The sequence below is a fragment of the Phyllobates terribilis genome, unplaced genomic scaffold (genome assembly GCF_046119375.1).
Source record: "Phyllobates terribilis strain yellow unplaced genomic scaffold, ASM4611937v1 Scaffold_1__5_contigs__length_1240528914, whole genome shotgun sequence".
NCBI lineage: Eukaryota > Metazoa > Chordata > Amphibia > Anura > Dendrobatidae > Phyllobates > Phyllobates terribilis.
In genome coordinates, this window is record NW_027362761.1 from 97,142,857 (window position 1) to 97,169,074 (window position 26,218).

A 26,218-nucleotide genomic window follows, 5' to 3' on the forward strand; every position below is an offset into this window, starting at 1 on the left:
TTATCACTCCTAAACACTTTTTGCAGAATAATTTGGAACACAGTGTACATGTGCTTTTCCACAAAACACCAGTGGTTCACGTAGTGAATCTTACAGTTCTAACTTGCCAACCGTGGTCTGTATGGAGTTGTTCAATAAAGGGCCCAAAATTAAGATAACATAGATGGGAGAGGTCTCTATGAATAGGAATTCCTAAGTATTTGATACCCTGTGAGGGCCAGGCAAAGGGAAAGTTGGACTGGATGGAATCCTGTATGGATTTGGGGAGGGAGACATCGAGGGCCTCAGACTTCGCTGCATTGATTTTAAAATTTGACCATGTAACAAAGTGATCTATTTCAGCCATAACAGCAGGGATGGATATATGTGATTGAGTGATATATACTAGGACATCATCCGCAAATGCAGAGCACTTGTACTCGGTGCCTCCCACCTCAATCCACCTAATATTGGGGTTATCGCGAATTGATGAGAACACATGCTCCATCACTAGGATGTATAAGAGAGGGGACAGAGGACATCCCTGCCTTGTCCCATTGGTGATTATGAAAGGTGATGAAAATGTTCCATTTATCTTCAGCCTAGCTGACGGATTGCGATACAGGGCCATGATTTTGGCTATAAAAGGGTCCCCTAGAGCCCTACCCCAAGCTTTTTAAGAGAATAATATATGGCGTGCCAGGAGACTCGATGGAATGCTTTCTCAGCATCCAACAAGAGTATCTAATTACAAATTTTTAACTGCATCTAGCCCAGGCAATACTTTGGGCCTAGTAGCAGTGTCTGCTAGTCAGCGGATTATCCCACCTGTTAAGCAAGCTACACCACCTGTACTATGACATCATCAGCAAATAGAGAGCACTTGTACTCGGTACCTCCCACCTCAATCCACCTAAAATTGGGGTTATGGCGAATTGATGAGAGCAGGTGCTCCGTCACTAGGATGTATAAGAGAGGGGACAGAGGACATCCTGCCTTGCCCCATTGGTGATTATGAAAGGTGATGAAAATGTTCTGACGCGCCCCCTGGGCCTTGGGACACCCGGAGCCGGACCCTTTTTGGTGGATGCTGGTGGTTGTAGTCTCCGTGGCGGCGACCCGGTTCCGTGGCTCAGGGTGGTCAAACCAGTGGCGGAACTATTTATGTGGTTTTGATGTTTGAACGTCCGACTACGCCACCCGTGGATTGCGGTCAGAGTGAACCGCCGCTGCAGGGCAGACCGCTGAGGCTGGTGTTGTGGGTGCAGCAGAGCGTAGCATAACTCCCCACGGGAGGAGTATAGCCTCAGGGCAGTGTATGCGGAGGATGGGGGTGATGGTGCAGGGCAGCAGCAGTAACGACACGGAGTCAGTGATGCAGTCCAGGGCCTTTACTCACAGTTCTTATTATCCAGACCACTTCTGCAGGTAACGGCTGCCCACGTCGTACTGTGCTCACCAGGTGAGGGGCTCAGACAACTCCCAGATAACTTTGGAGCGCTTCACAGGACCCCCTTTGTGTGTCCTTTGTCTGGCCTTTCTTACCAACCCTTCTGTCCGGCTGCCTCGGGCCTCCTCTTGGTAAACTTGGCGCCAGTTTCCCTGACCCTATGTGGTGCCTTCCTAGCGGGTGTAGCGAGGGGCTGTGCCACATAAAATGTCACAGCCTCCGGTTTGTATCTGAGGGTCGTTTCCCGCCTCCACTAGTTTCGGGGACCGGTCTCCCCCTTTGGCCTGAGCCCTCCACGCAGGTGGATTCGGGCGTGCGGTGGCGACTCGCCCGTCCACACCCCTGGGATACCTTCGTTCCTCGTTCCTGGAGCCTTCTCCGCTCCTCTTCCTTCCTTCTCCCTCTTCCAGGCCTGGGCCTCTGTTACTAGGCCCGCCTCTGGAGCAGAGCTCATGCAGAGCCCCTGCTCCCTGTCACTTCTGCTCAGACTTCTCTGCACTGAACTAAGATGGTGCCCACCTTTTATACTCCCTTCTCAATGCACCCAGGAACTGCTTCCTCCCTGCTCCTGCACTACAGGGTTCCCCTTCCTCAGTGTTCCCTCTCCCCACTCCAGCCAGGGACAGGGACTGTCGTGCCCATCTCAGGGGCATATTGGTCGCCCTGCCCCACGGCAATGTGGTGTAATGCATGCAGGTGTCGGGTCCTGATCCACACTCCATCCTTACCTGAGAGTGAGATATCACACCTCTGGGTGAGGTGCAATACCTCTGTAGCAACCGAGCCCTCAGGGTGCTACAGTTCCATTTATATTCAGCCTAGGTGATGTATTGTGATACAGGGCCGTGATTTTGGCTATAAAAGGGTCCCCTAGACCCCTACCCCAAGATTTTTAAGAGAATAATATATGGCGTGCCAGGAGACTCTATGGAATGCTTTCTCAGCATCCAACAAGAGTATCTAATTACAAATTTTTAACTGCATCTAGCCCAGGAAATACTTTGGGCCTAGTAGCAGTGTCTGCTAGTCAGCGGATTATCCCGGCTGTTAAGCAAGCTACACCACGTGTAGTTTGGACACTTAATTTTTTCAAAGGAAATGCTTCGGGACCACAGGATACTCAGTGAAGAGCATCAGGAGGCACCCCAAGGCATAGGGGCTGGGACTGGCGGTAGGATGCCTTGCGGTGGACAGCCGAGCTCGATCCTTATAAAAGCTTTTTAACTGCAGCAGCTTTAGTGGATGCTACTGGAGCTGGAATTACGCGGCTGCTGGCATGAGACTTGTCCTCCAATAGATCCTTGTAAAAGGATTTAAAGTGTATTCATTCAAATTAGAGAGACAATTTAAATTAAAAAGCTTAGAGCTGCCTCCACCACAGGGGGGCTCGCTCGACCCACCAGCGGACAGGCACCAGTATTGGGAGAGGGGGGCTGGCCGTCAGGGTCCACCGCGGCTCTGGCACCAACCCGGCAACACGGAGGTGGCACGGGCAGGAACGGACTGGCCGTGTCGGCTTCTCACTTTTTGGATTTTAGAAGGGCATGACATGCCTATATCTGTGTCTCCCCCTCCTTTTACTCCTCCACCTCTTTTCTTTTCGCATGACTATATGTACTTGTCACTTTTCCATGTGTTAGTTATGTCTTCTGAGCAGTTTGTCAGCTTTTGGACACCTTTGAAGGTGTTTTCTATGTGTTTCTATGTGTTTTTGTTTGCCTGCCATTGGTTTTAACGGTGTTCGAAGGTGTTCGACGAACAGTTCGACGAACACACGGGTGTTCGACGAACCGAACCGAACTCGAACACTACGGGGGTGGCTCAACACTACTCACAAGCATTATGGTCGTACCATCGCTTCTGATCATCCTGGGCTTGCGTCATATTGTCGTGCACCAGCTGCGCCAAGGCCTGCATTTTGTCACGGAAGCTCACGACATATTCGATGACTGACACTCCAGGAGTGGCTTAGTCCCCTTCCCAGACCTCCTTCACAAGAGGCAGAGGGCTCCGTGCACGCCGGCCATACAGGAGCTCAAAGGGGGAGAACCCCATTGAAGCCTGTGGAACCTCTCGGTAGGCAAATAGCAGGTGTGGGAGGTACCGCTCCCAGTCGCGCCTGTGGGAGTCAACCAACATCTTAAGCATCTGCTTTAGGGTGCCATTGAACCGTTCACACAGGCCGTTGGTCTGTGGGTAGTATGGGCTGGTCACCATATGTTGAACCTGTATTTGCTTACAGAGGGACTCCATCAGCTGTGACATGAACTGGGTTCCCCAGTCGGTGAGCATTTCTTGGGGAAAACCCATTTGGGAGAAGATCTCCAGTTAGGCGGTGGCCACCTTGTTGGCCCGAATGGACGACAAGGCTACCGCTTCTGGGTACCGGGTGGCATAGTCTACTACCTCCTGAAAGGCTCTTTCATGATGGGCAGAGTTACCAGTGGGGCTTTGGGGGCTGCCTAGCCTTCCCCACCCTCTGACAGGTGTCACACAACAGGCAGTAGGCAGTCACCTCAGCCCCCATCCTTGGCCAGTAGAAATGCTGGGCCAACTTGGTCTTATTGATCCCTTAATGTCCAGCCATCAAAATCTCATGCGCAATCCGCAACAACTCCGCCCTGAATGGATAGGGTACCACTAACTGTCGGTCCCTAGGCCACACCTCCGGTGAACCTCACTGGACCGTTACCCGGTACAGCCGCCCCTGGTCCCAGACCACCCGCTCTAGGTCTTAGTTCAAGGGAGGCTGTGCCGCCTGCTCCTTAAGAGCTTTCAGGCTGTCGTCAGTCTCTAATGCTGCCTGAAACCCCTGACTGGACATGGCTAGACTAGACGAAACGGCCATGTCTTCTGTCAGTTCCCCGGGACCTGTCGACTGGCCTCCATCTGACCCGGCAGCCACTTCGTCAGAAGGGAAGAAGCCGTCAGACTCCCGAGGGGCCCCTGGGGCACAGGTGCCACCACCGCGTGTGACAGTGGCCACGGCCGCTGTGACCACGGGTAGCGCACGCTTCCCCTCCGCTTCTGACCAAGCCCCCGGTCTAAGCAGACTAATCTGGTACTCTCACATCCCAGCTGTGGGGGAATCCTGCCATGCGGCCTTACCTGGGCGCCGTACCTCTCCTGGGACTGCCCAACCCTCCATGGCACGCTCCTCCGCAGCTGTTTGCCCCCTGTCTGTTCCCTCTGTGACAACCTCACAGGACAAACTGTTCCAGCCTGCTGGCTGGCCACACTCTAGGGCATTATCACAGCCGACTTGATTAATCTCCTCCCTCCGAGGGGAGAGGGACACAGTACATCACCCACCCCCACATCCCCATCAGTAGGCATGTTAATAACATTAGCAACAATAGGGGTGGACATGACATTGTCTGGAGAGTTAGGCCTTGGGGGTTCAGTGGACAAATAGTGGGATACTAGCCGCCCTAAGTCTCTCCCAAGTAAAACACTCGTGGGAATGTTCAGCGTTACCCCCACCTCCCGCACTCCCCTCCCGGCGCCCCAGCCCAAATACATTTTGGCGACGGGCAGCGCCGGCTCAACGCCTCCAATCACGGAGACGGCGAGAGTTTTCCCAGATATCAAACCCTGGGGTGACACCAGTTCGGGCCACACAAGGGTCATCTCATCGACGGTGTCTCTCAGTCCCATGGCCCTGCCGTGGCTTATGGTGACAGTCTGAAGGTTGTCAAGGGACCTCCCACCACCCCCACTTACACACAAGACAGTGGACGATTTCTGGGATGGGGATGGGCCCTTCTGGCACTGGGGACACATGGCTTTGAAGTGGCCCGGCTGTCTGCATAGGTGACACAGTCGGGGTTCCCCTACCAGCGGGGAGAGGAAAGCATGGGTATTTGGCCCTTTGGGCTTGGGGGCAGGGACAGCAGGCACCGCATTCGTCATACTCCCTCTCCAGCTGGCCAGTTTCTTGGCCTCTGGAGTCCTGTTGTTGGCCCCCTTTGGCTTCCGGTCGCGGATGTATTGTTGGAGGTCCTCTGGGCAGTTCCACAGAAACTGCTCAGTCGCAATGAGCTCCTTCAGCTACTGGATTGTGGTGAGCTCCAGTGCTGTGGTCCATTGATCAACGGCTCTCAGAAGGGCGCGCATGTGATCGACCCAGCTGTCTGCAGGATCTTCCGGTACGACTCAGGGGTCAGGTTGTACTGTCGGACCAGGGCCTGCTTGATGTCCCTATAGATCAGGGTGGACTCACTGGTCAGGTACCCAAAGATTTTTAATGGCTTTTTCTCAGTTTTAGAGAACACAGAATTGTCACAGACCACGTAACACTTTATTGCTGAGAAATGGAATCATACAAAATTTTTAAAACTATTTTTTCAGTTTTAGAGATCACAGAAATGTTCACAGACCTTGTAAAACTGTATGGCTGAGAAATGGAACCCTACAAAATTTTTAACAGCTTTTTTCAGTTTTAGAGATCACAGAAATGTTCACAGACCACTGAACACTGTATGGCTGAGAAATGGAACCCTACAAACATTTTAAAAGTTTTTTTCAGTTTTAGAGATCACACAAATGTTCACAGACCACTGAACACTGTATGCCTGAGAAATGGAACGCTACAAAATTTTTAAAAGCTTTTTTTTCATTTTAGAGAACACATAAATGTTCACAGACAACGTCACACTGTATGGCTGAGAAATGGAACCAAACAAAATTTTACCAACTTTTTCTCTGTTTTAGAGATAATAGAAATGTTCACAGACCATGTCACACTGTATGGCTGAGAAATATAAACATACAAAATTTTAACAGCTTTTTATCAGTTTTAGAGATCACAGAAATGTTCACAGACCACGTCACATTATATGGCTGAGAAATGGAACCCTACAAAATGTTTAAAACCTTTTTTTCAGTTTTAGAGATCACAGAAATTTCAGAGACTATGTAACACTGTATTGCTAAGAAATGGAACCATACAAAAATTTTAACATCTTTTTTTCAGTTTTAAAGATCACGGAAATGTTCACAGACCACGTAACACTGTATGGCTGAGAAATGAAACCCTACAAATTTTTTTAAAGCTTTTTTCAGTTTTAGAGATCACATAAATGTTTACACACCATGTCACATTGTATGGCTGACAAATGGAACTCAGGAAAATGTTTCAACGATTTTTGGGAGTGTTATACAATACTAAAAAGGACCTCAAAGCACGTAATATTTGATGGATCAAAATATATTACATTTTTTCAGCCCCAACATAAAAAGGTACAGCTATATATTTGACAAGGGACTGTACAGACCTAATGCCTGTCTACAGACTGTATTCTGTCACTCTCCCTGCTCTTGCCACTCTCTCTCCCTCCCTACACTAAACAAACAATGTATGTGATACAAATAGCAAAGCACATGATTAGCCCTGACAAGGGCTCTTATTGCGATGGTTCAGCCTCAGCACGAGTATCAACAGTTCAGGTCTCTGTGCACACATGCCTGTACAAGCACTCTCTCCCTCCAATAGGAACGGTCACAAAGCTGTGCAATGGCGTCAGTGTACTGAGCCTGGTGCCGCCTGCTCTTTTGTAATCTTTGATGATGTCAGACGGTCAGCCAAACACAGCAATGCCACTATCAAGATGGCTACGTTATTACAGTGACTCACAGTCAATCCCTGCATGTTTACTGGTTACATAACAGGCGTCAAAGATTCGAGCCGAATAATGAGCCCATTGCTCGCCGAATAACGAGCACGTCCGAGCACTGTGAAACTCGAGTGATAACCGAATATCACCGACCATGTTCGCTCATCCCTGCAAATGAAGTAAAAGTGGAATTGCAGGTTTTACATTCCTCCCCTAAAATGTCTAAAAATTAAAAGGGTTGTCCACTACTAGACAAACCTTGCTTAATCAATTCTGGGTCCTATAGGTGTGTACTCTACTCTAGCACTGACACCATTCCTGCGATGTTGATGCTGCTGTTACCAGTGGGTAACGTGACATTGTTGTGTCACATGATCGCTACAGCTTATAAGTGACTGCTAACCGGCTGCAACTTTTGCTTTTTTGTCAGATCGGATGTCTGCTCTGATGGAATATTGATATGCTGCAGCAGGTCGTTTTGTTTAGATACCAAAATATGGCAGTGTACAGAACAAATCATTGTAATTTCAAATCGCCTAGGTGCATTACAAAATAAAGTAAAAAAATAAAAAAGTTTTTAGAACCTAAAATGAAAATATAACAATAATCCTTTGCATTTCCCCTTTTAAAAATAAAGAAATACAAAATAAGCATATTTGGTGTCTGTAAAAGTTATTTTTGCTGCACAATGAACACCATAAAAAAAAAAAAAAAAAAGAATGGCAGAATTGTGAGTTTTCTTCAACATTACGCTGTACTTTCAGTATTTTTAAATTTTTGAGTACAATATATGGTAATATGAACGATGTCATTCAAAATTACAACTCATCCCGCAAAAAACAGGCCCACATACTGCTAAGCCAACAGAAAAATATAAAAGTTACGACTCTTGGAGGAAGAAAGTTTAACAAAAGTTCAAAAATAATTATTTGGCTGTGCTGAGAAGCGATTAAAGATAAAATTTTTTTTGATAAAATCTACTTCTGCATTCTGTAATTAGGGTAGTTAGGTTAGGCATTGGTATTTCTACAAAAGTGGTGATCTACAGTCAAACTCTGGTTTTCACTCTGCAAATAGTGTACACCGGGTTTTGCAATTTTGCTTATTCTAGACAGGAAATGTCTCACACATAAGTGCCAGCGGCATATACCTTCGAATCTTAACACCCATACTAATCTGTGCTGCTCCCAAATATTGATGAGCTCAGAACTGATCTTATTGTGCTTTGTAATAATGGGCTGGGCTGTTTCCCTGAGGGTGGCTGGAGATTTCACAAATACCAGGAAAAAGCAAAAATCGTCCAGAGCATGCTACAGCACCTTCATACTAGGACTTAGGAAGACTTATACACCAAATCGGGAAAAAAAGAAATCATGGTTTTGCTAGAGGTACAAGAGGAGGTAAATATTTTTGTTTATTTTTGTCTGTAGTGTTATTTTGATATATTAGCTATAAAGAAGTTGAATTTTGCAATGCTTTTCTGGCCCGCATTTATTTATTTATCTGTCTATCTATCTATCTATCTATCTATCTATCTATCTATCTATCTATCTATCTATCTATCTATCTATCTATGTCTGTCTATCCTCCCAGTCTAGAGTATACTAGTATTGTACGTCAGTATATATGTAGTAGATACAAATTAAGTGCCATGCACATCACATACGAGAGATTCGCTGTCGCAAACATTGCTTTAATTTAAAAAAAGAATTAGATCAGTACACAAGGAATAAAGGAGATATTCCCTAACATTCCTTCTACCTAATGCTATTAGATTTAAAAAAATGTTCTTAACATCATGGACAGAAAATTTTATTTAGTCCAGTTGTTTGTATTTTCTTGTTTTTGCTTTCTGTGAACTTTTAAGTGAGAGGTGGGAACTCACTTAATGCTAACTTGCCCATGAGGATTTTATGCTTTCAACTAATGACATGTATGTGCAATTTCTGAGGAATCCAGCTCTGATACTAAATGAAAATGAGCAGCAAGTGTTTGGGGTGGGACAAAGTACTTAAAGCTCTCCTGCCTTTCCTCCCTATTCCATGCCTGCATCCTCTGTCACACTGAGAGGATACGCTTGTTTCAGTCTCCTGCCTTCCCTGACCCAGTCCATGAACAAGCACCGTTTCATAGAAATGTTTCATATAAATCAGTTTGTTTCAATGTTACATATCAATTAGAAGCTGGGGCTGGAGCATATACATGACTAAAGAGACACTGTGGCTGGAGTATAAACATCACAAAGGAGATGCTGGGGCATATACATCACATAGTAGAGGCTAGGGCTGGAACATATACATCACAGGGGAGACGCTGGGACTGGAGCATATACATCACATAGGAGACACCAGGCTGTTGCATAAATATCACATATGAGAGACTGGGGCTCGAGCATATACATCACATAGAAGATGGTGGGGATGTAGCATATAAATCACATTGGAGATGGTGGGGCTGCAGAATATACATCACATATAAGACAATGGCACTGGTGCATGTCCATCACGTAGAAGAGCCTTGAGTTGGAGCATATACATGACAAGGGAGATGCTGAGGCTGGAGTATATACATCACATAGGAGACATCGGGGCTGTTACATATACATCACATAGGAGACACAGGGGCTGGAGCATATACATCACATAGGAGATGGTGCGGCTGAAATATATGCATCACATAGGAGACTCCAAGACTGCTATATACATCACATAGGAGACACCAAGACTGCTATATACATCACATAGGAGACACAGAAACTGCTGAGTATATATCAAAGGTGACACCACGGCTTGTGCATGGGCAGCACGGTGGCGCAGTGGTTAGCACTGCAGCCTTGCAATGCTGGGGTCCTGGGTTCAAATCCCACCAAGGACAACATATGCAAGGAGTTTGTATGTTCTCCCCGTGTTTGCGTGAGTTTCCTCCGGGTTCTCCGGTTTCCTCCCACACTTTAAAAGGACATACTGATAGGGAATCTAGATTGTGAGCCCCAATGGGGACAGCGACGATAATGTATGTAAAGCGCTGCAGAATATGTTAGCGCTATATAAAAATAAAGATTATTATTATTATTATATGCATTACATAGGATACACTGAGACTGCTGTAAATACATCACATAGGAGACACTAAGACTGCAGAATACATGATATAGGATATACCGAGACTGCTGTATATACATCACAGAAGACACCGAAACTGCTGTATACATCACATAGGAGACACCAAAACTGCTGCATATATATCACAGGAGACACTGGGGCTGATGAATATATATCACATAAGATACACCGAGACTGCAGTATATACATCACATAGAAAACACTGAGACTGCTGTATACAGTTGAAACCAGAAGTTTACATACACTATATAAAAAGACACATGCATGTTTTTGTCAATATCTGACATGAAATAAGAATAAACCTTTCCTGTTTTAGGAAATTAGAATTACCATAATTTTTAATATTTGCCACATGCCAGAATAATGAGAGAGAGACAATGTTTTAAGGAATTTTTATTACTTACTGCAAAATCAAAAGTTTGCATACACTAAGATTATGCATTTAAACAATTCTGGAATGCCTATATGACAATGTCATGTGTTTGGAAGCTTCTGAGATGCTGGGGCTGGAGCATATACATGACATTGGAGACACTGGGACTAAAGCATATACATAACATAGATGATGCTGGAGTATATACATCACATAATAAGATGCTGTGGAATATAAAACAAATAGGAGAGACTAGGGCTGGAGCATATACATCACATAGGAGAGATGCTGGGGCTGATATATATACATGCCATAGGAGATGCTGAGCCTGGAGAATATACATCACATAGGAGAGATGCATGGGCTGTTGTATATACATCACATAGGAGAGGCTGAGGCTGGTACATATACATCACATTGGAGAGACTTGAGCTGGAGAATACACATCACATAGGAGATGCTGGGGCTGAAGCATATACATCAAATAGGATATGCTGGAGCATATACATCACATAGGAGATCCTGGGGCACATGCATCACATAGGAGAGACTGGGGTTGGAGCATTTACATCACATAGGAGACGTTGGGTTGGAGCATATACATCCAAAGGCGACTCTGGGGTTGGAGAAAATACATCAAATATGAGAGACTGGGCTGGACCATATACATCACACAGGAGACACTGAGGCTGGTGCATATACATCACATAGGAGACAAAGGGGCTGTTGAATATACATCACATTGGAGAGACTGTGGCTGGTGTATATACATCACATAGGAGAGATGCTGGAGCATACACATCACAAAGGAAAAACTGGGGCTTCAACGTATACACATCACATAGGAGATGGTGGGGCTGGCGCATACAGTATACATCATATAGAAGATTTATAAACAACGACCAACATATCGAATGGAAAAGGACTAGGTTTAAATCCCGGATGACCGGGGCTAACACAGAAAGCCTACTCGAGTCATATTAGAAACAAAAGAAACTAGGAGTACAGCTGGCTTAAATAGAGAATTTATTTATTAATCAATGTGTATACAATACCAAGTTTTGAATATCATATGCCTAGAAAAAGGGACAAGAAAGCGCAAAGTGCCTATACAAAGCCTCCAAGGCGTAATGCGTCCCACTCATATGGAGTAGAGTCACTATGGCCGCTAAAAAAACACATAGCTAGTCAGGGATAAATGTACAGAGTGCTCTTACCAAAATCACATCGCACTCACCACTAAAGTAGTGACCTGATTAGATATGAAAAGGCTCAACTGCCGTGTGGCAAAAAAGTAATGTACTTACCACACTAACAGGCCAAGACTGAATGGGAATGCCAAGGGGGGGGCACAGGCCTGTTAGTATGGTAAGTACATAACTTTTTTGCCACACGGCAGTTGAGCCTTTTCATATCTAATCATATCACTACTTTAGTGGTGAGTGCGATCTGATTTTGGTAGGAGCACTCTGTACATTTATCCCTGACTAGCTATGTGTTTTTTTAGCGGCCATAGTGACTCTACTCCACATGAATGGGACGCATTACACCTTGGGGGCTTTGTATAGGCACTTTGCACTTTCTTGTCCCTTTTTCTATGCATATGATATTTAAAATTTGGTATTGTATACACATTGATTAATAAATAAATTCTCTATTTATGCCAGCTGTACTCCTAGTTCCTTTTGTATCCCATAGAAGATGCTTGGGCTGGAGAATATACATCACATAGGAGACGCTAGGTCAGCTGTCTTTATCGGTGGGACAGGAGTGCTAAGTGAGATGACTCCATCCACAAAGTATGTGCATTGGCCTAAGACTGGCACTGGCCAGCTTTTGGATGTGATCCTATATTATAGGCACTGCAGCGTTCAGTAGTAATTGCTGTGTGTGTGTGTTTGCAGTTTAAGCAGCAATTAAAGGGCCGGTGGTTGGCAAAATGGGGCCACTGGCCCAAGCACTGTGGTCCCTGGGAATCTGCCTAGTGACAGAGAAAAATACATTGTGCACCGTAAATGGCCCGCAGTCTGGAGGTTCCAAGCCCCTGGCTTATGAGAAGTGTAGTTATCACATGAAATGGGTGTTAGGGTGCTTTTACACTGCGTTCAGGCACCCATTCTGTGGCTCCATTGGGGCTTACATCCATACCCACAGCAAATTGGGATTTAGGCATATGCGCCAACGGACCATAGACTATAATGGTGGCGACAGAGCGAACGTGCACTCTGCCATGCATCATTTCGTGTATGTATGCCTACTTTAGATGGACACCCAGTCTACTACGTGTGAGTGTCAGCCTCCTGTACATGCCGGAAAATGATGCACGTAAGAACCGGGCTCAGTCCTTCTCAGCCCTTATCCACATGCATGTCACTTGACAAATCGTAAGGTTTTAAGTATTAGAGTTAGGACCGTCCCGACTAGGGTCACCGTGAAGTGGTGGGATGGCTTTTGCATTTTTTTTTATCAAAATTATGTTAACTAAGTACCCTATATTATTTTAATACACTGTTGCTGTTTATTTATTTACTGCAGGGTATTTGCTTATTATATTTCCATCTTTGATTTTTTTCATGAGCTAAATTAGACTTTTATTGTGTTTTTGATCTTGACTCACTCACCTTCCCCCAGCTTGTCTCCTGTCATCTCCTCTGGCATGTGGCTGTGGAGGGCGTGCTGCTTGACAGCCGTCACAGACAGACATGGCTGCACACAGTGCACTGTGTTGCTGTGTCTGGCCGTAGTGACAGGGATGATCCAGCATCGCACTTTAAATTTAGCTTGTGTCGGCCCGGCCACGTCATCACTAGCAGACACAGCCGCACAGTGCACTGCACGCAGCCATGTCTGTTTGTGACGGCCATCAAGCAGTGCTGAAGAAGAAACAGGAGGTCCTGCACAAATGTTGGTGGAGTGGCCTGGGCCCTTTGCCCCCCTGTCCAGCCTGCTACTGGACCAGAAAATGGATGCCAGGGTTGTGTCCCCGACGGCAAGTAGGTCCTCCTTTGTCCAGGGCCTTGGCACTTGTCCTGGTGCACCAGGTGCTGAAGTTGGCCCTGCTGTGGGTGGCCAGCAATTTATGTTTCTAATTTATGTCTGTACTAGAAAATTTCGAGGCTATTTACTTTAATAGGAAATAAGGATCAGTACCTGGCAGTGGCTGCTAAACAAAGTACAGAGTTGCTCTGTTTCACCCGATACATTGCTTATCGCCGGGACAGATTTTAGGTGATCGATGGGATTATTTGGTGTCAGACCACCACTGATCTCATATTAATGGCTAATGATATGTAATTGCACTTTAATCCTTTCAGTGGTGATTACGCTATTTTAAATATGCCATTTTATAAGGTTATACTGATTTCATGGACAAGATGAAACAAGAGTATGCGTTTATTGGATAGACTATTGCTTTGTTCACATAGCTGCCAAGACATACCTAGATTCTTTTCTCATGATGTAAGCAATGTAATTTCATAAGCTTTTACGTGCCTCACAGTTACAATTAAAACTCCATTAATCTATCCAGAAGTTTGTGCTGGCACAATACTATGTACCCCACCTAGACCACACCCTTTCTTGTTAGACATATTATATAATAATTATATGGATTTTCTTTCTTTGCTTATATGAGAAAATGGCCCTACAGATGCAGGAGTGTTGATGTAGTAATGCTAAATATCAGGGAAGGACACGCATAGTAAAGCTTGATCCATATGACAATGGAAGATGATACAGTGTAATGTAAATCGTGAAATTAGTCATTTTTCATAGATTAAAGGCCCATTCATACAGGCAATTTATGTCTCAGTAAGCAATGCTTATCGACAATATAGCAAGCTCATGTAGCTACGTTTAAGGTGATGTGCTATTGACAACTAATGATGGTATTGAAGACATCAATAATGAGAATGAAAAACAAGCATTTTTTCGAATGATCACTGAACATGTTTACACAGGGCAATGATCGGGATTGAATGTTTATAGGAACAGTCGTTCAAGTGATTATCACCTTGAGCAACTGGGCTCTAACCCTGGATCTATAGATTAGAATAATCTGAGCCACACCAGTTGAATACTGCATGTGCACATGCTTGGACTGGCCCACAGGAAAACAGGAGAATCCACCGGTGGGCCCCTTTGCAAGAGTGAGCCATCTCCCTCTTATATGAGCAGTACTTGGCACAATATACTTTTATCATTATGTACAGACAAAGGCGACATCTTATTCATTTAACAACCTACCCAGTTCATTGTTATTTACATTTGTGATTGAGGATATTGTCACATTTGCATGTAGATGAAAAGTGGGGCCCTGGAGTTTGTTATTGATGGACCCTTGGCACCCCAATCCGACACTCCATGTGCATGTGGGCCTCCCAATTCTCCCCTAACCAATGCCTGACTTTTTTGCTCACAGCTCAGATGTGCCACTACCAGGAGTGTCTGGCAGCGGCTTACTCTCTTCTCCCCATTCAAAGTATGTGACCATTCTGCCAAATTTGCATGGGCATTGAAGTTCAGGAGACCTAGATGTCCACCAAACAAGTGATTAGCCAAAAGCTATTTGATATGTATTACCAGATAAGACTAACAATTCATTTGCTCAACCGCTATTTCTTCCAACTCCTATACATATGTTTGACGATCATGGAGGTGTTTTGAAAGAAGAAGGGGGAAATATGCTAGAGCCAGACACTCCTGGCAGCATACTATGTCCTCTGAGTACACAAACATGGAGCATATTGAAATCTAACTGCCCAGTACTGCCCTTGACAAATGAGAAAGAAGCATTTGTAGTTATTCTCATTCATGATTATTGGACCACCTGAATAGGTTAGGAAACACTTGACGAAAAAGCAAAACACTCGTTCATTGAGTACAATGATTTTTAAGCGATCTTAAAGATCATGAACAGGTACGGCCAGTACGGCTTTCTTACCATATTTAACTGGTTCCACCTTCTCCAACGCTACACCTTACCCCCCTCACGAATAAAAACACTTCAATACAGGATTCCTTGGATCAATTTGGCCACAGCGGCCATTTTATTAACAAACAAACATTAACATATTAACCATAATAATAATACCAGATAAATTAAGAGGGGAGGGTTCTTGGAGCTAATAGGTCTGACTTTTATAACATGAAAGAAATCCAACCGCCATCTTACCCTCAGCCATGCACCACCAGCTCGAGGGCACCATAATACGTGAAAGATTAATCACCTAAGAGCTCCCAGGGTAAAAACCCTGTCCAGAGCCCTGACCAAAAATTGCCAGACCACCCCCCCATGTAACTTCAAATTACCCGGAATTCTCGCAAATTCCTTGTATCAACAAATCCGTACCAACTCCAAGAACCCCACCCCCCACCAACCACGCACAGCCCTGACACTTCAGGCTCGTGAGTGCCCCAACCCCAACAATGCCTTTTCGATCCCATCCTGTATTGCCAAAGCCCAGAGATCAATTCCGATGGCATTCAAATGAACACCATCAGCCATCCAAAAATTCCCCGTTCCAGACTCTAAATCTAAATGTCTAATACTTACAAATAATTCCTGGATACAAAGGCCCCTACGGCCCTATTCAACTTCACCCTCGCTCTATTGATCCCTTTTAAAGATCTCGCTGCCCTCCACTTCTGTCTAAGCACGATGTCTGACCACACCGTCAGCAACCCTGGAAAAGTTGTCCATAGCCTCAAAAGATCAAACCGAATGTCGCGAATTAACTCCCTAACGGGCCTTGTTCCCAAATCGTTCCCACCGATATGAACCACGAAGATATCAGGTGCTCTATCCAACCCGTCCGCCTTGTGAAATTCGGACAAAAACCGACTCCACACCATCCCCCTAAAACCCAGCCAGCGGACAACAATCTGCTCCCTACCAAAACCCAGTTGCCTACCGTCCGGCCTTACATCGGCCCGCAGTGCCCTCCAATGCACGAACGAATGTCCAAAAATCCAGGCTAACAATGGACCAGCACCTAAAATGATTAACGAAAAAGCATATTAACCAACTTGACGAACTACTTTTGCCATCGCCTTATCATAACTAACACCTCACATAAGTAAGATAGCGGTCAGAATTCCACCTGCCGATGCGCTTTATCACCTCAGCACCCAAACCGCACCTATCTGCCTCTGACGCTGCGCCAATCCTAGATGAATGTGAGCCAGATAATTCGGGGCTAAGCCCCAACTTGAGAATCCCTTTTTTAAGTACTGCAGTAAACTGAAAATTGGACAAAAAAGTTCCACCTTCATGGCATAGAAGCGGGCCAACTCTACCCGACCATACTTGCCAATATTCTTCCAAACATTTCCTTGGGCACATCATTGCCCCGTCCACCTTGCCCAACACCACATGCCTGCCTTTTCCAGCTTGATCCGTCTTAGAGTGTCTTAACAAAAAATCAATGCCCCCAACCCAATATCCCACATCCTCGGCCCGAAGTCCCCCCGCCCTGCTTTTACTTGGAGCCACCAACTCCACAACTCGCATTGCACCAAAGAAAGCTAACGAAAAAGCCAGCCTAAACAATGCCAACTCAAAACTAGAACTACAAATCGTCCTTAATACTGCACCCAAACCCTCTAATGTAGTAAACGACACCGGTCTCCTTTTGTCCGGCATGTGTCTGCCCCTCCTGAAACCCTTCAAAGCTTGCCTGTTTAAAAAAGATTTTGTAACATCCCCTACTCCCTGCAATTTAAAACCGAACGCCAGCCCAGCCATGAACTTACTAACCCTTGACCCGGACCATCCAATCTCTGCCGCCTTACCAATCAGAAACAAAACCGCCAACCTTCTATCCTCGTCACTTACAATTGGCCCCCATTCAGCCACCCAAGATTGCCATACTCGTCATGATTCCTCGTAAGCAGACCAGGTATTACTCGCTATAGATTCCCGAATTAGCCTTCCTGCTCCTCCGTAATCAGTCGCCACAACTGCGAAGGGCATTCGTCTCCCCCGTCCTCTGCCTCTGGCGCCAGTGATCGGAAACAGTCCCACTGAAAACGAGACAATGCATCCGCTATAGAATTCGGAACACCCGGAACGTGTACAGCTGAAATCCAAGCATTCAATTCAAGACAATTGAGCATGAGTTCCCTGAGCAGCTTAATGACCGGAGGGGACGAGGCCGACAAACTGTTAATCACCGCCACCACTGCCATATTGTCACAATGAAAGCGTATTCTCCTATTCAATAAAAATTCCCCCCAAATAGAAACCGCCACCACTATAGGGAACAACTCCAAAAAGGCCAAGTTTTTTGTGTAACCCAATTGTTTCCACGATGTTGGCCACGCTCCAACACTCCACCTCCCCTTACAGTAAGCTCCGAAACCTGCATCCGTACAGATTTCGCAATCAAAACTATCAACGAAATCCTGCTGAATTAACGACCTCCCATGGTATTTCTCCAAAAAACGTTTCCACACTTTCAAGTCATCTCTGTGGTCCCTATTCAACGAAATAAAATGATGCTGTGCCCTCACACCTGCAGTCGCCCTGGACAACCTGCGACAAAAAATCCTGCCCATAGGCATAATTCTGCAAGCAAAATTCAACCTCCCCAACAGGGATTGCAACTCCTTCAACGTTACCTTACGCAAGCTCCCCACCCTGTCCATCTTCTGCCTTAGCATGAGCAATTTATCCTCCGGTAAACGACATTCCATCTTTTTAGAATCAATCACAATACCTAAGAAACTCACCACAGTACAAGGCCCTTCTGTCTTCTGTTCTGCCAGCGGAACACCAAAACGCTTAGCCACCCAAAACATAGATGCTAACAAGTTCCCACAAACTAACGATTCTGGAGGACCTATAAACAAAAAATCATCCAAATAATGAATGACCGACTGTACACCTGCAACGTCCCGTACCGCCCATTCCAAGAAAGTGCTAAAAGTTTCAAACAATGAACAAGAAATTGCACAACCCATGGGCAAACATCTATCTAGGTAGTACTCCTCACGCCAAAAACATCCTAACAACGGAATGCTATCCGGGTGCACCGGAAGCAATCTGAACGCCGACTCAATGTCGGTCTTAGCCAACAACGACCTAGGCCTGTACCTGCGCTCCCATTTTACTGCCGCATCAAATGATGTATACTCCACCGAACATAGTTTCTGATCAATACCATCATTCACCGAAAGCCCTTTTGGATATGACAAGTGCTGGATCAGGCGAAATTTATTCAGTTCCTTCTTTGGCACAAATCCCAAAGGAGAAATAATCACACCCTCACCCGGCAAACTACGAAAATTACCAGCCATACGGCCCAACTCCACCTGTTTAGACAACTTTGCACTGACCACGTCCGGATGCAACTGGGCCGACCTCAAATTTTTAAGTGAAAGAGGAACTTTATGTGCGGGTGGAGGAATCCTAAAACTTTCTAAAAAACCATAATAATAACATCCGCTTTTTCCCGATCTGGATATCTACTTAGAAAGGGAGCCATCCCGGGAAGTTTCACTGGAGTCTCCACCATGACCGGGACCCACTGAAGGCTTCCCTTTTATTTTCTTAAAACATTTAGAGGCCCCGTAGGAACTCCCGTTACAATGGGAACACACGTGTTTGAACTTACAACTGTTCCCGTACTTGCATTGACCATCATTAAACTGCCAACACGTTACCGATTTTTCTTTTCCACCCTGCGCCCCCGCGTTAACCCCCCGTGTCCAGATGATTGACTACCGCTGCCTCCGCTTCGGTGAAAGGACTGCCCGTACCTGGCCAGAGCCATTACCTTAAGCCACAACCCTATGTCCTTCTGATCCCACTTAATTTCCGGCCTCACCACCTTCCTCTGCCTGAACTGCTCGTCGTAACGTAACAATGTCTGCCCTCCATATGTACGGAAACTTCTCCCTGATAATGCTAGCCAATATTGCAAACGCTGGCAACCAATTTACAAATGTCTGGGGAATCAAACGCCACCTCCGCTTTTCTTCCTCCTCCTTCCTGCTATCGTCCTTCTTTCCGTTATCTAAATTGAACTTTTTCACGGGGAGGATGGAGAAGATTTTGACATACTCGTCCTGCCAAATTTTTTCCCTTACCTCTTTTTTTAAATGTGCCCCCAAAGGCCCCTCAAAACACACGTACACCTCACCCCTTGCCCTATCATCAAGCTTTATTGTATCGCCTTTTTCTTTTTCGGTCTGCACCGATACCGAAACCCCAGTTGACACCTCCTCGCTAGCAACCATTGACCTGACCCCTTCAGGCCCAGCCCGCTGCGCCGCCCCCTGCCCAGGCAACCAATCTCTCACGGGCGAGACGCTCATCTCGCCTGCTGTCCCACCTTCTAACCTCAACAAGACTTGCGACATAGTGCGTAAAATATCACTAAGCCCCGGTACCTGTGCCCCACTCGGACCACCCACATTCCTCGCATCGTTCCTCACTAAATGACTACTCTCTACACCTTGCGATACAGCCCCTGCGGGCAACAAACCAGACATATAATCATACTGACGTAGCTGCGCAGGTGCTGTGTTCCCGCCAGCCAACAATCCTGAGTCCTGCCAATCCCGTGAGTTGTCGGTTCCTTGTTCGAAATCCGATCCTTCCGATTGGCGGCCATGCTCCAGGCCCGTGCCCCCGGCCTCCTCATCACCGGTGGGGACCAGAGCACCTGCCGCAGCCGCTGGTGCTCCCACACCTGGAGTTCGCCTCCCGCTTGTCCTCGCTCTGCTCCGCTTCATAGGCCTGTGACACCGACCGCCCCCGGACCAACCGGCCTGGGCCGTGCTGGATGGGATGTGCCTGCCAGGCGGCTCCACGCTGCCGCCCGCCGCATACTGAAGAGCTGGGCCTGATGATGCTGCTTCTCCCTGCTGCTGCCTGCCCTCCGATCGCCGCCGTGTGTTGAGTCTCCCGCTTCGTCTGGCAGGTACCCCAACAGAAGCATCACCAGGAATACCTGCCATTCCGGATGTCCGTCCCGCCGGCTCCACTGATGCGCGCCTCAGATCGACAATGTTCTGCCGTGTCCAGGCAGATCCGCCTGATGCAGGGATGTCCCTGCTAGGTGCTGCCCTGACTTCCGGTCCGGGCAGTGCTGCTGATGCCGGCCGCACTTCCTGTGCGGCCCGCACTTCCTGTGGAGCCTGTGCTTCAGCACCGGTCCCCGCTCCCCGCCATCCAGGGCCCGCAGGCCGGCTGTGTGGATTCCTGCCGGTGCGGTCACGGCGGCGTGGCACCGCATTGTGCTGCTTGCCACCCGCAGGGTCCCGTGAGGGGCTCCGCAGTTGCCGCCTGCTGCCCACAAGTACATCTGGTGACAGCCGCTCCGGAGGCCGCGATCTTCTGGATCTCCCGCCTCTTCCTCCACATGTGTTGCCCCCAGCAAGGATGACAGCTGGGACGCCAGCCCGCCTGGATCTCTATAACGGGCCGAGTCCCGCAGCTGGCCCACCAATGCTTCCACGGACTCCATAGAGGTAGGGGTTTGTGACATATGGGGTCTTCTCTGTCCGAGTCCTACAGAAGAATGACCCTTCCCACAATATTCCCCATAGCCACACCTTAATCCTTATGGTGTCCGCCCCTATACTTCAATACCCAATCCTAAACCCCCGCATCTTCCGAACTCAAATCCTCCCGGCCAATCCCAGTCATGGGGGGCTTCCCTCTAGCTACGCCTGACTCCAGCCCCCTCCTTGATTATTGGCAGCACATCGCCCTGTGTAAACAATACATGATATTCCATGCGCAGAGAATGATCGTAATAACAATCATTTTGTGTGCATAGAATTACGGTCTGTCTATTCAGTAAGCAACCGTCAATCGGCAGACTGGCGGTTATTTAATTAAGAATTATTTAGAGTGCATTTGGTGTCAATGGGTTGGAGGTGCAAGTAGACCAGGATGGAATAAAGTTCACTGCACACCCTCCAAGTGATTCACATAAAAGAATCTTTATTTTGCATAAGTACAATTCCACAGGATGCATTTTCACCAGACGCTGTACAACGTCCTTCTCCATTATTTCCCCATCTGACTCTGCATAGAAGAACAGCCACATCTAAGCATTCTTCTACACCAGACACAGTGACTAAGTCTTAGAAAATTGATGAATAACTTTCCATGCATCCTGTGCAATTGTACTTGCTAGTGTTGAACGAGCACTAAAATGCTCGGGTGCTCATTGCTCAAGTTGAGCAAATCGTAATGCTCTAGTGCTCGACCCAAGCAACGAGCCCAATGTAAGTCAATGGGAAACTGGAGCATTTTTCCTGCGGCCCCTCTAGAGGGGGCCTAAAAATTTCCCTAATTGATGGGAACAGTGCTTAGATTACATGGGAACAGCATGGCGAAGACCCCTGGAAGCATCTCTGTCTCCCAGGTCACTGCTGAGAGCAATGTTGTCAGAGTATTACACCACTTTTACAGACTCACAATAAAACATACAAAAACTAAGCCAAAATGAATTTTCCTAGAAAAAATATTAACCGCTTCCCAACCGCCCACTGTAGATAAACATCGGCGCTGCCTGGGCTCTGTGCAGCGCCGACGTTTAAAAATGGTGGGTTGGTCGTGCAGCGCTCAGGACCCCCAGGGTCCTGCAAGTTCTGCGGGTAATATAATCAAAGTTTCTCAGCAGGTGCATATTAACTAATGATTAGAGCTCCATGGCTAGCACCTAATGACATTTACTGTAGGCAAATCGCTAATCATAAATATACAGCGAAGGGAAAGATGCGATCAAAGCTACACAGCAGGTAATTATCATAAAATATAGCTTTTATTAAATATATAATTAAGAGAGAATACACCACATAATATAGCAGAAACAGTGCACAACATACATATCAAAAATATCTTAAAATACCATCATGCTCAATGGACACAGAGGTCCACATATAGGGCACCCACCAGGACTATAATATAGACTCTAATGCACCTGATTAACAGATCTCTAATATATGTGTCCAAATAGTGTATCATTAGTGGTCAGCCAATATTGCCTAACTGTATATTGACATAACCATGTAAATGACCATATAGTATAGTTATGGAATCTACCTGGACAGAGGGCTATCAGCGGGGGTGCTCCAATGTGGACCACGCGTCCACCCCGACGCGCGTTTCGGCGTTACCTTCTTCAGGGGGCGTGGTTGCAAACCGGGGGTGTGTCCTTATAAACCTATCGCTACCAATAGAAAGGTGTGGGCGGACATCTAATGACGCGCCCAGCGTCTCTGCTGCCTCGGCAACCCGCGATGCCGGCGTCATGTGTCTACACCACCTGGGCGTCCTATTATTTCTGGGACTGGGAACTTCCTTGAGAATGTCAATCGGTGGATAGACAGTAAGCTTCAACCCCTGGTAGAATGCCTCCCATCATTCCTCCTGGATACAGGTGAGCTTCTCAAGAGAGTTGATGGGCTGTATTTGGAGTCAGATATGATGCTGGTGACAGGTGATGTAGAATCACTGTACACCAGCATCAAACATTCAGATGGCCTGAGAGCTTGTGCCTTCTTCTTGGAAACATCTAATTTACAAAATGCTATGATTCAATTGGTGATGGATCTGTTAGAATTTTCTCTAACTCATAATTTTTTTACATTCAAGGGGTCCTTCTACCTACAGCTCCAGGGTACAGCAATGGGTGCGGCATTTGCGCCGGCCTATGCTAACCTGTTCCTGGGGCTGTGGGAGAGGGACCTCTCCCTGCTGGATCAGAGGACATCTATGGACCACGTCCCGTTCTGGACGCGCTACATAGATGATATCCTGCTGATCTGGCAGGGTTCCATTGAGGGCTTGAAAATATTCATGCAATCCCTCAATGATAATGATAGGAATATTCGCATTACCTATACATGGGATAGGGATGTGGTGAATTTCCTAGACGTGGCCCTCACTAGGGATCAGGATAATTTTATAAAAACAAATATCTATCGTAAAAATACCTCCACGAATATGTTGCTTCATGCATCATCCTCCCACCCTCCTTGGGTGATTCAGTCTGTCCCCATCGGACAGTTCCTGCGTTTACGTAGACTCTGCTCGGATGATGTGGATTTTGCCAGACAGTCCGAAGATTTGAAAAAGAGATTTTATGAGAGGGGCTACAGCAAACGTATGGTAAAAAGGGCATACCATCGTGCCAAATATTCCAATAGACATGATTTGCTTTATAAGAAAAAGATTCCAAAATCAGAAGATAAACCAAGATTTATAACTGACTATCATGGTCAATTTGGCCGGATGAGGGAATGTTTGGCTAAAGCTTGGCCAATTCTCCTTGTCGACCCTGTTTTGTCTAAAATCCTTCCAGATCGCCCATCTATTGCTGTGCGCCGCTCAAAAAATCTTCGGGACTGTCTGGTACATAGCCATTATCAATTTCAATCTGGGACTGCTACAATTTTTGGCGCTTCTAGTCCTGAGTGTGGAAGTTTTCCATGCGGCCGTTGTGTCGCCTGTCCGAATATAGAGTGTACTGATACTTTTTCTAATGCTGCGGGTACAGCGACTTATGTCATCAAAAGTCAGATTACATGTACCTCACGGTTTATTATCTACTATGCCACATGTCCATGTGGATTAATCTATGTTGGTCTTACCACACGGCAACTCAAAGTGCGAGTTAGGGAGCATGTGTTGGGTATCTTGGCGGCTGCCGACTGTATGGATCCCTCCACACTCAGGACGATACCACGACATTTTAAACTCTGCCATAATTGTGACAGCTCACTACTGAGGGTGAGGGGGATTGATGCTTTGAAGGTTGGTATTCGTGGAGGCAAATTTAGTCAACGTCTAGCTCAACTAGAATCCAGATGGATCTGGAAATTGGGCACTGTACACCCGCATGGACTGAATGAGAGTCTCAGTTTTGCTCCGTTTCTTTGATATCCGCTCTACCTAGTACATGTCATCTGTGTTTTTAAGTTTTTATTTATTTTATTTTATTATTCACAGTTTCTTCCATCGTAAAATGGTCTGCAAACTTTCTTTTTGGAGGGTTGTGTCCGTACTATATCCGTTCCATTATGGATGAGTGTTTGTGGAGGAGATGAAGGATTCATGATATCGTTGCACAGCAATCGCCAAAGTCTATAAACCTCCTTGCTCACATTGTGAACTTTGTTTAAATAAGTATTGTATTTTGTATTGCTTTCATCTCTTAGGAGATTGTATGTTGTGATATATGTGGTTGGGCCTTCCATATGTGTGGTTATTGGTCCTGCCTATTGGACAAACAGTGTTATTGTAATTTACTTGCACAAACATTACTGTGACCATATGTCTTGTATCATTTAATGCTAATTTGACTATTATGATCATGTATGTTTGATAGGTACTTTGTGCAGTGATGATTTAGTAGTGTCAGGTGTAACTTGACGCATATGGTGAGGTTCGTGGTATGTGTGAAATTGTCCATATATTGATATATGTCGCTATGCATATTTGCATTCTTTCTTTATGGGAGATTTTTGTATTATGCCTTACCACTGGATTGATGTGGGTAGTTGTAGATTTATAATTGGACATTTCACTACATGCACCCTTATTTGCAGTCCCTGAGGTAGTTGAGGGCAATCTTAAGATGGACCTCTAGCTGGGTCAAAGAATACCTTACTTAATCCTAATTATATAGGTGCGGTTCTTGGACAGGTACGTGCAGGCGTTCTCTGTTGCTGAGGTCGGCTCGCGCTACCCGGCGTCTTCATGCTAGGACCTGCGGGTCACGTGGGCCCACGTGACTGTTGGGAGGTCCTTCGCATGACGCCGGCATCGCGGGTTGCCGAGGCAGCAGAGACGCTGGGCGCGTCATTAGATGTCCGCCCACACCTTTCTATTGGCTAGCGATAGGTTTATAAGGACACACCCCCGGTTTGCAACCACGCCCCCTGAAGAAGGTAACGCCGAAACGCGCGTCGGGGTGGACGCGTGGTCCACATTGGAGCACCCCCGCTGATAGCCCTCTGTCCAGGTAGATTCCATAACTATACTATATGGTCATTTACATGGTTATGTCAATATACAGTTAGGCAATATTGGCTGACCACTAATGATACACTATTTGGACACATATATTAGAGATCTGTTAATCAGGTGCATTAGAGTCTATATTATAGTCCTGGTGGGTGCCCTATATGTGGACCTCTGTGTCCATTGAGCATGATGGTATTTTAAGATATTTTTGATATGTATGTTGTGCACTGTTTCTGCTATATTATGTGGTGTATTCTCTCTTAATTATATATTTAATAAAAGCTATATTTTATGATAATTACCTGCTGTGTAGCTTTGATCGCATCTTTCCCTTCGCTGTATATTTATGATTAGCGATTTGCCTACAGTAAATGTCATTAGTGGCTAGCCATGGAGCTCTAATCATTAGTTAATATGCACCTGCTGAGAAACTTTGATTATATGACTTTTTGTGTGTTATGCACTACTATTTTGTTTCCAATAGCAATGAATTTTAGAGCTAAGGAACAGACCTGGCTCGACCAGATGGAGCAGGTATTTGGCACAGGCGGTGCAGAACCACGGGTAGAGAACGAGCGGGACTGGGACAATCAAGTTCAGTCCATAGAGTCCTTAATTATCAAACGGACAAAATTGTGGTGGAATAGGGCCTTTTTGCAGAGGTATATTTCCAGTAAGTTGATTCCAAGAGGA

At 46.1% G+C, this 26,218-nt stretch overlaps 1 protein-coding gene across 1 annotated transcript in view; it reads left to right on the plus strand.

Annotated features, from left to right (window-relative positions):
* The first annotated feature begins 8,245 nt into the window (after positions 1–8,245).
* Positions 8,246–26,218, plus strand: part of LOC141165939 (thioredoxin-like) — a 49,423-nt gene continuing 31,450 nt past the window's right edge. The window contains exon 1 of the mRNA XM_073652051.1: positions 8,246–8,444. Within this exon, the coding sequence (XP_073508152.1) occupies positions 8,418–8,444 (27 nt within the window). The 5' untranslated portion in view covers positions 8,246–8,417. The remainder of the gene's footprint in view (positions 8,445–26,218) is intronic.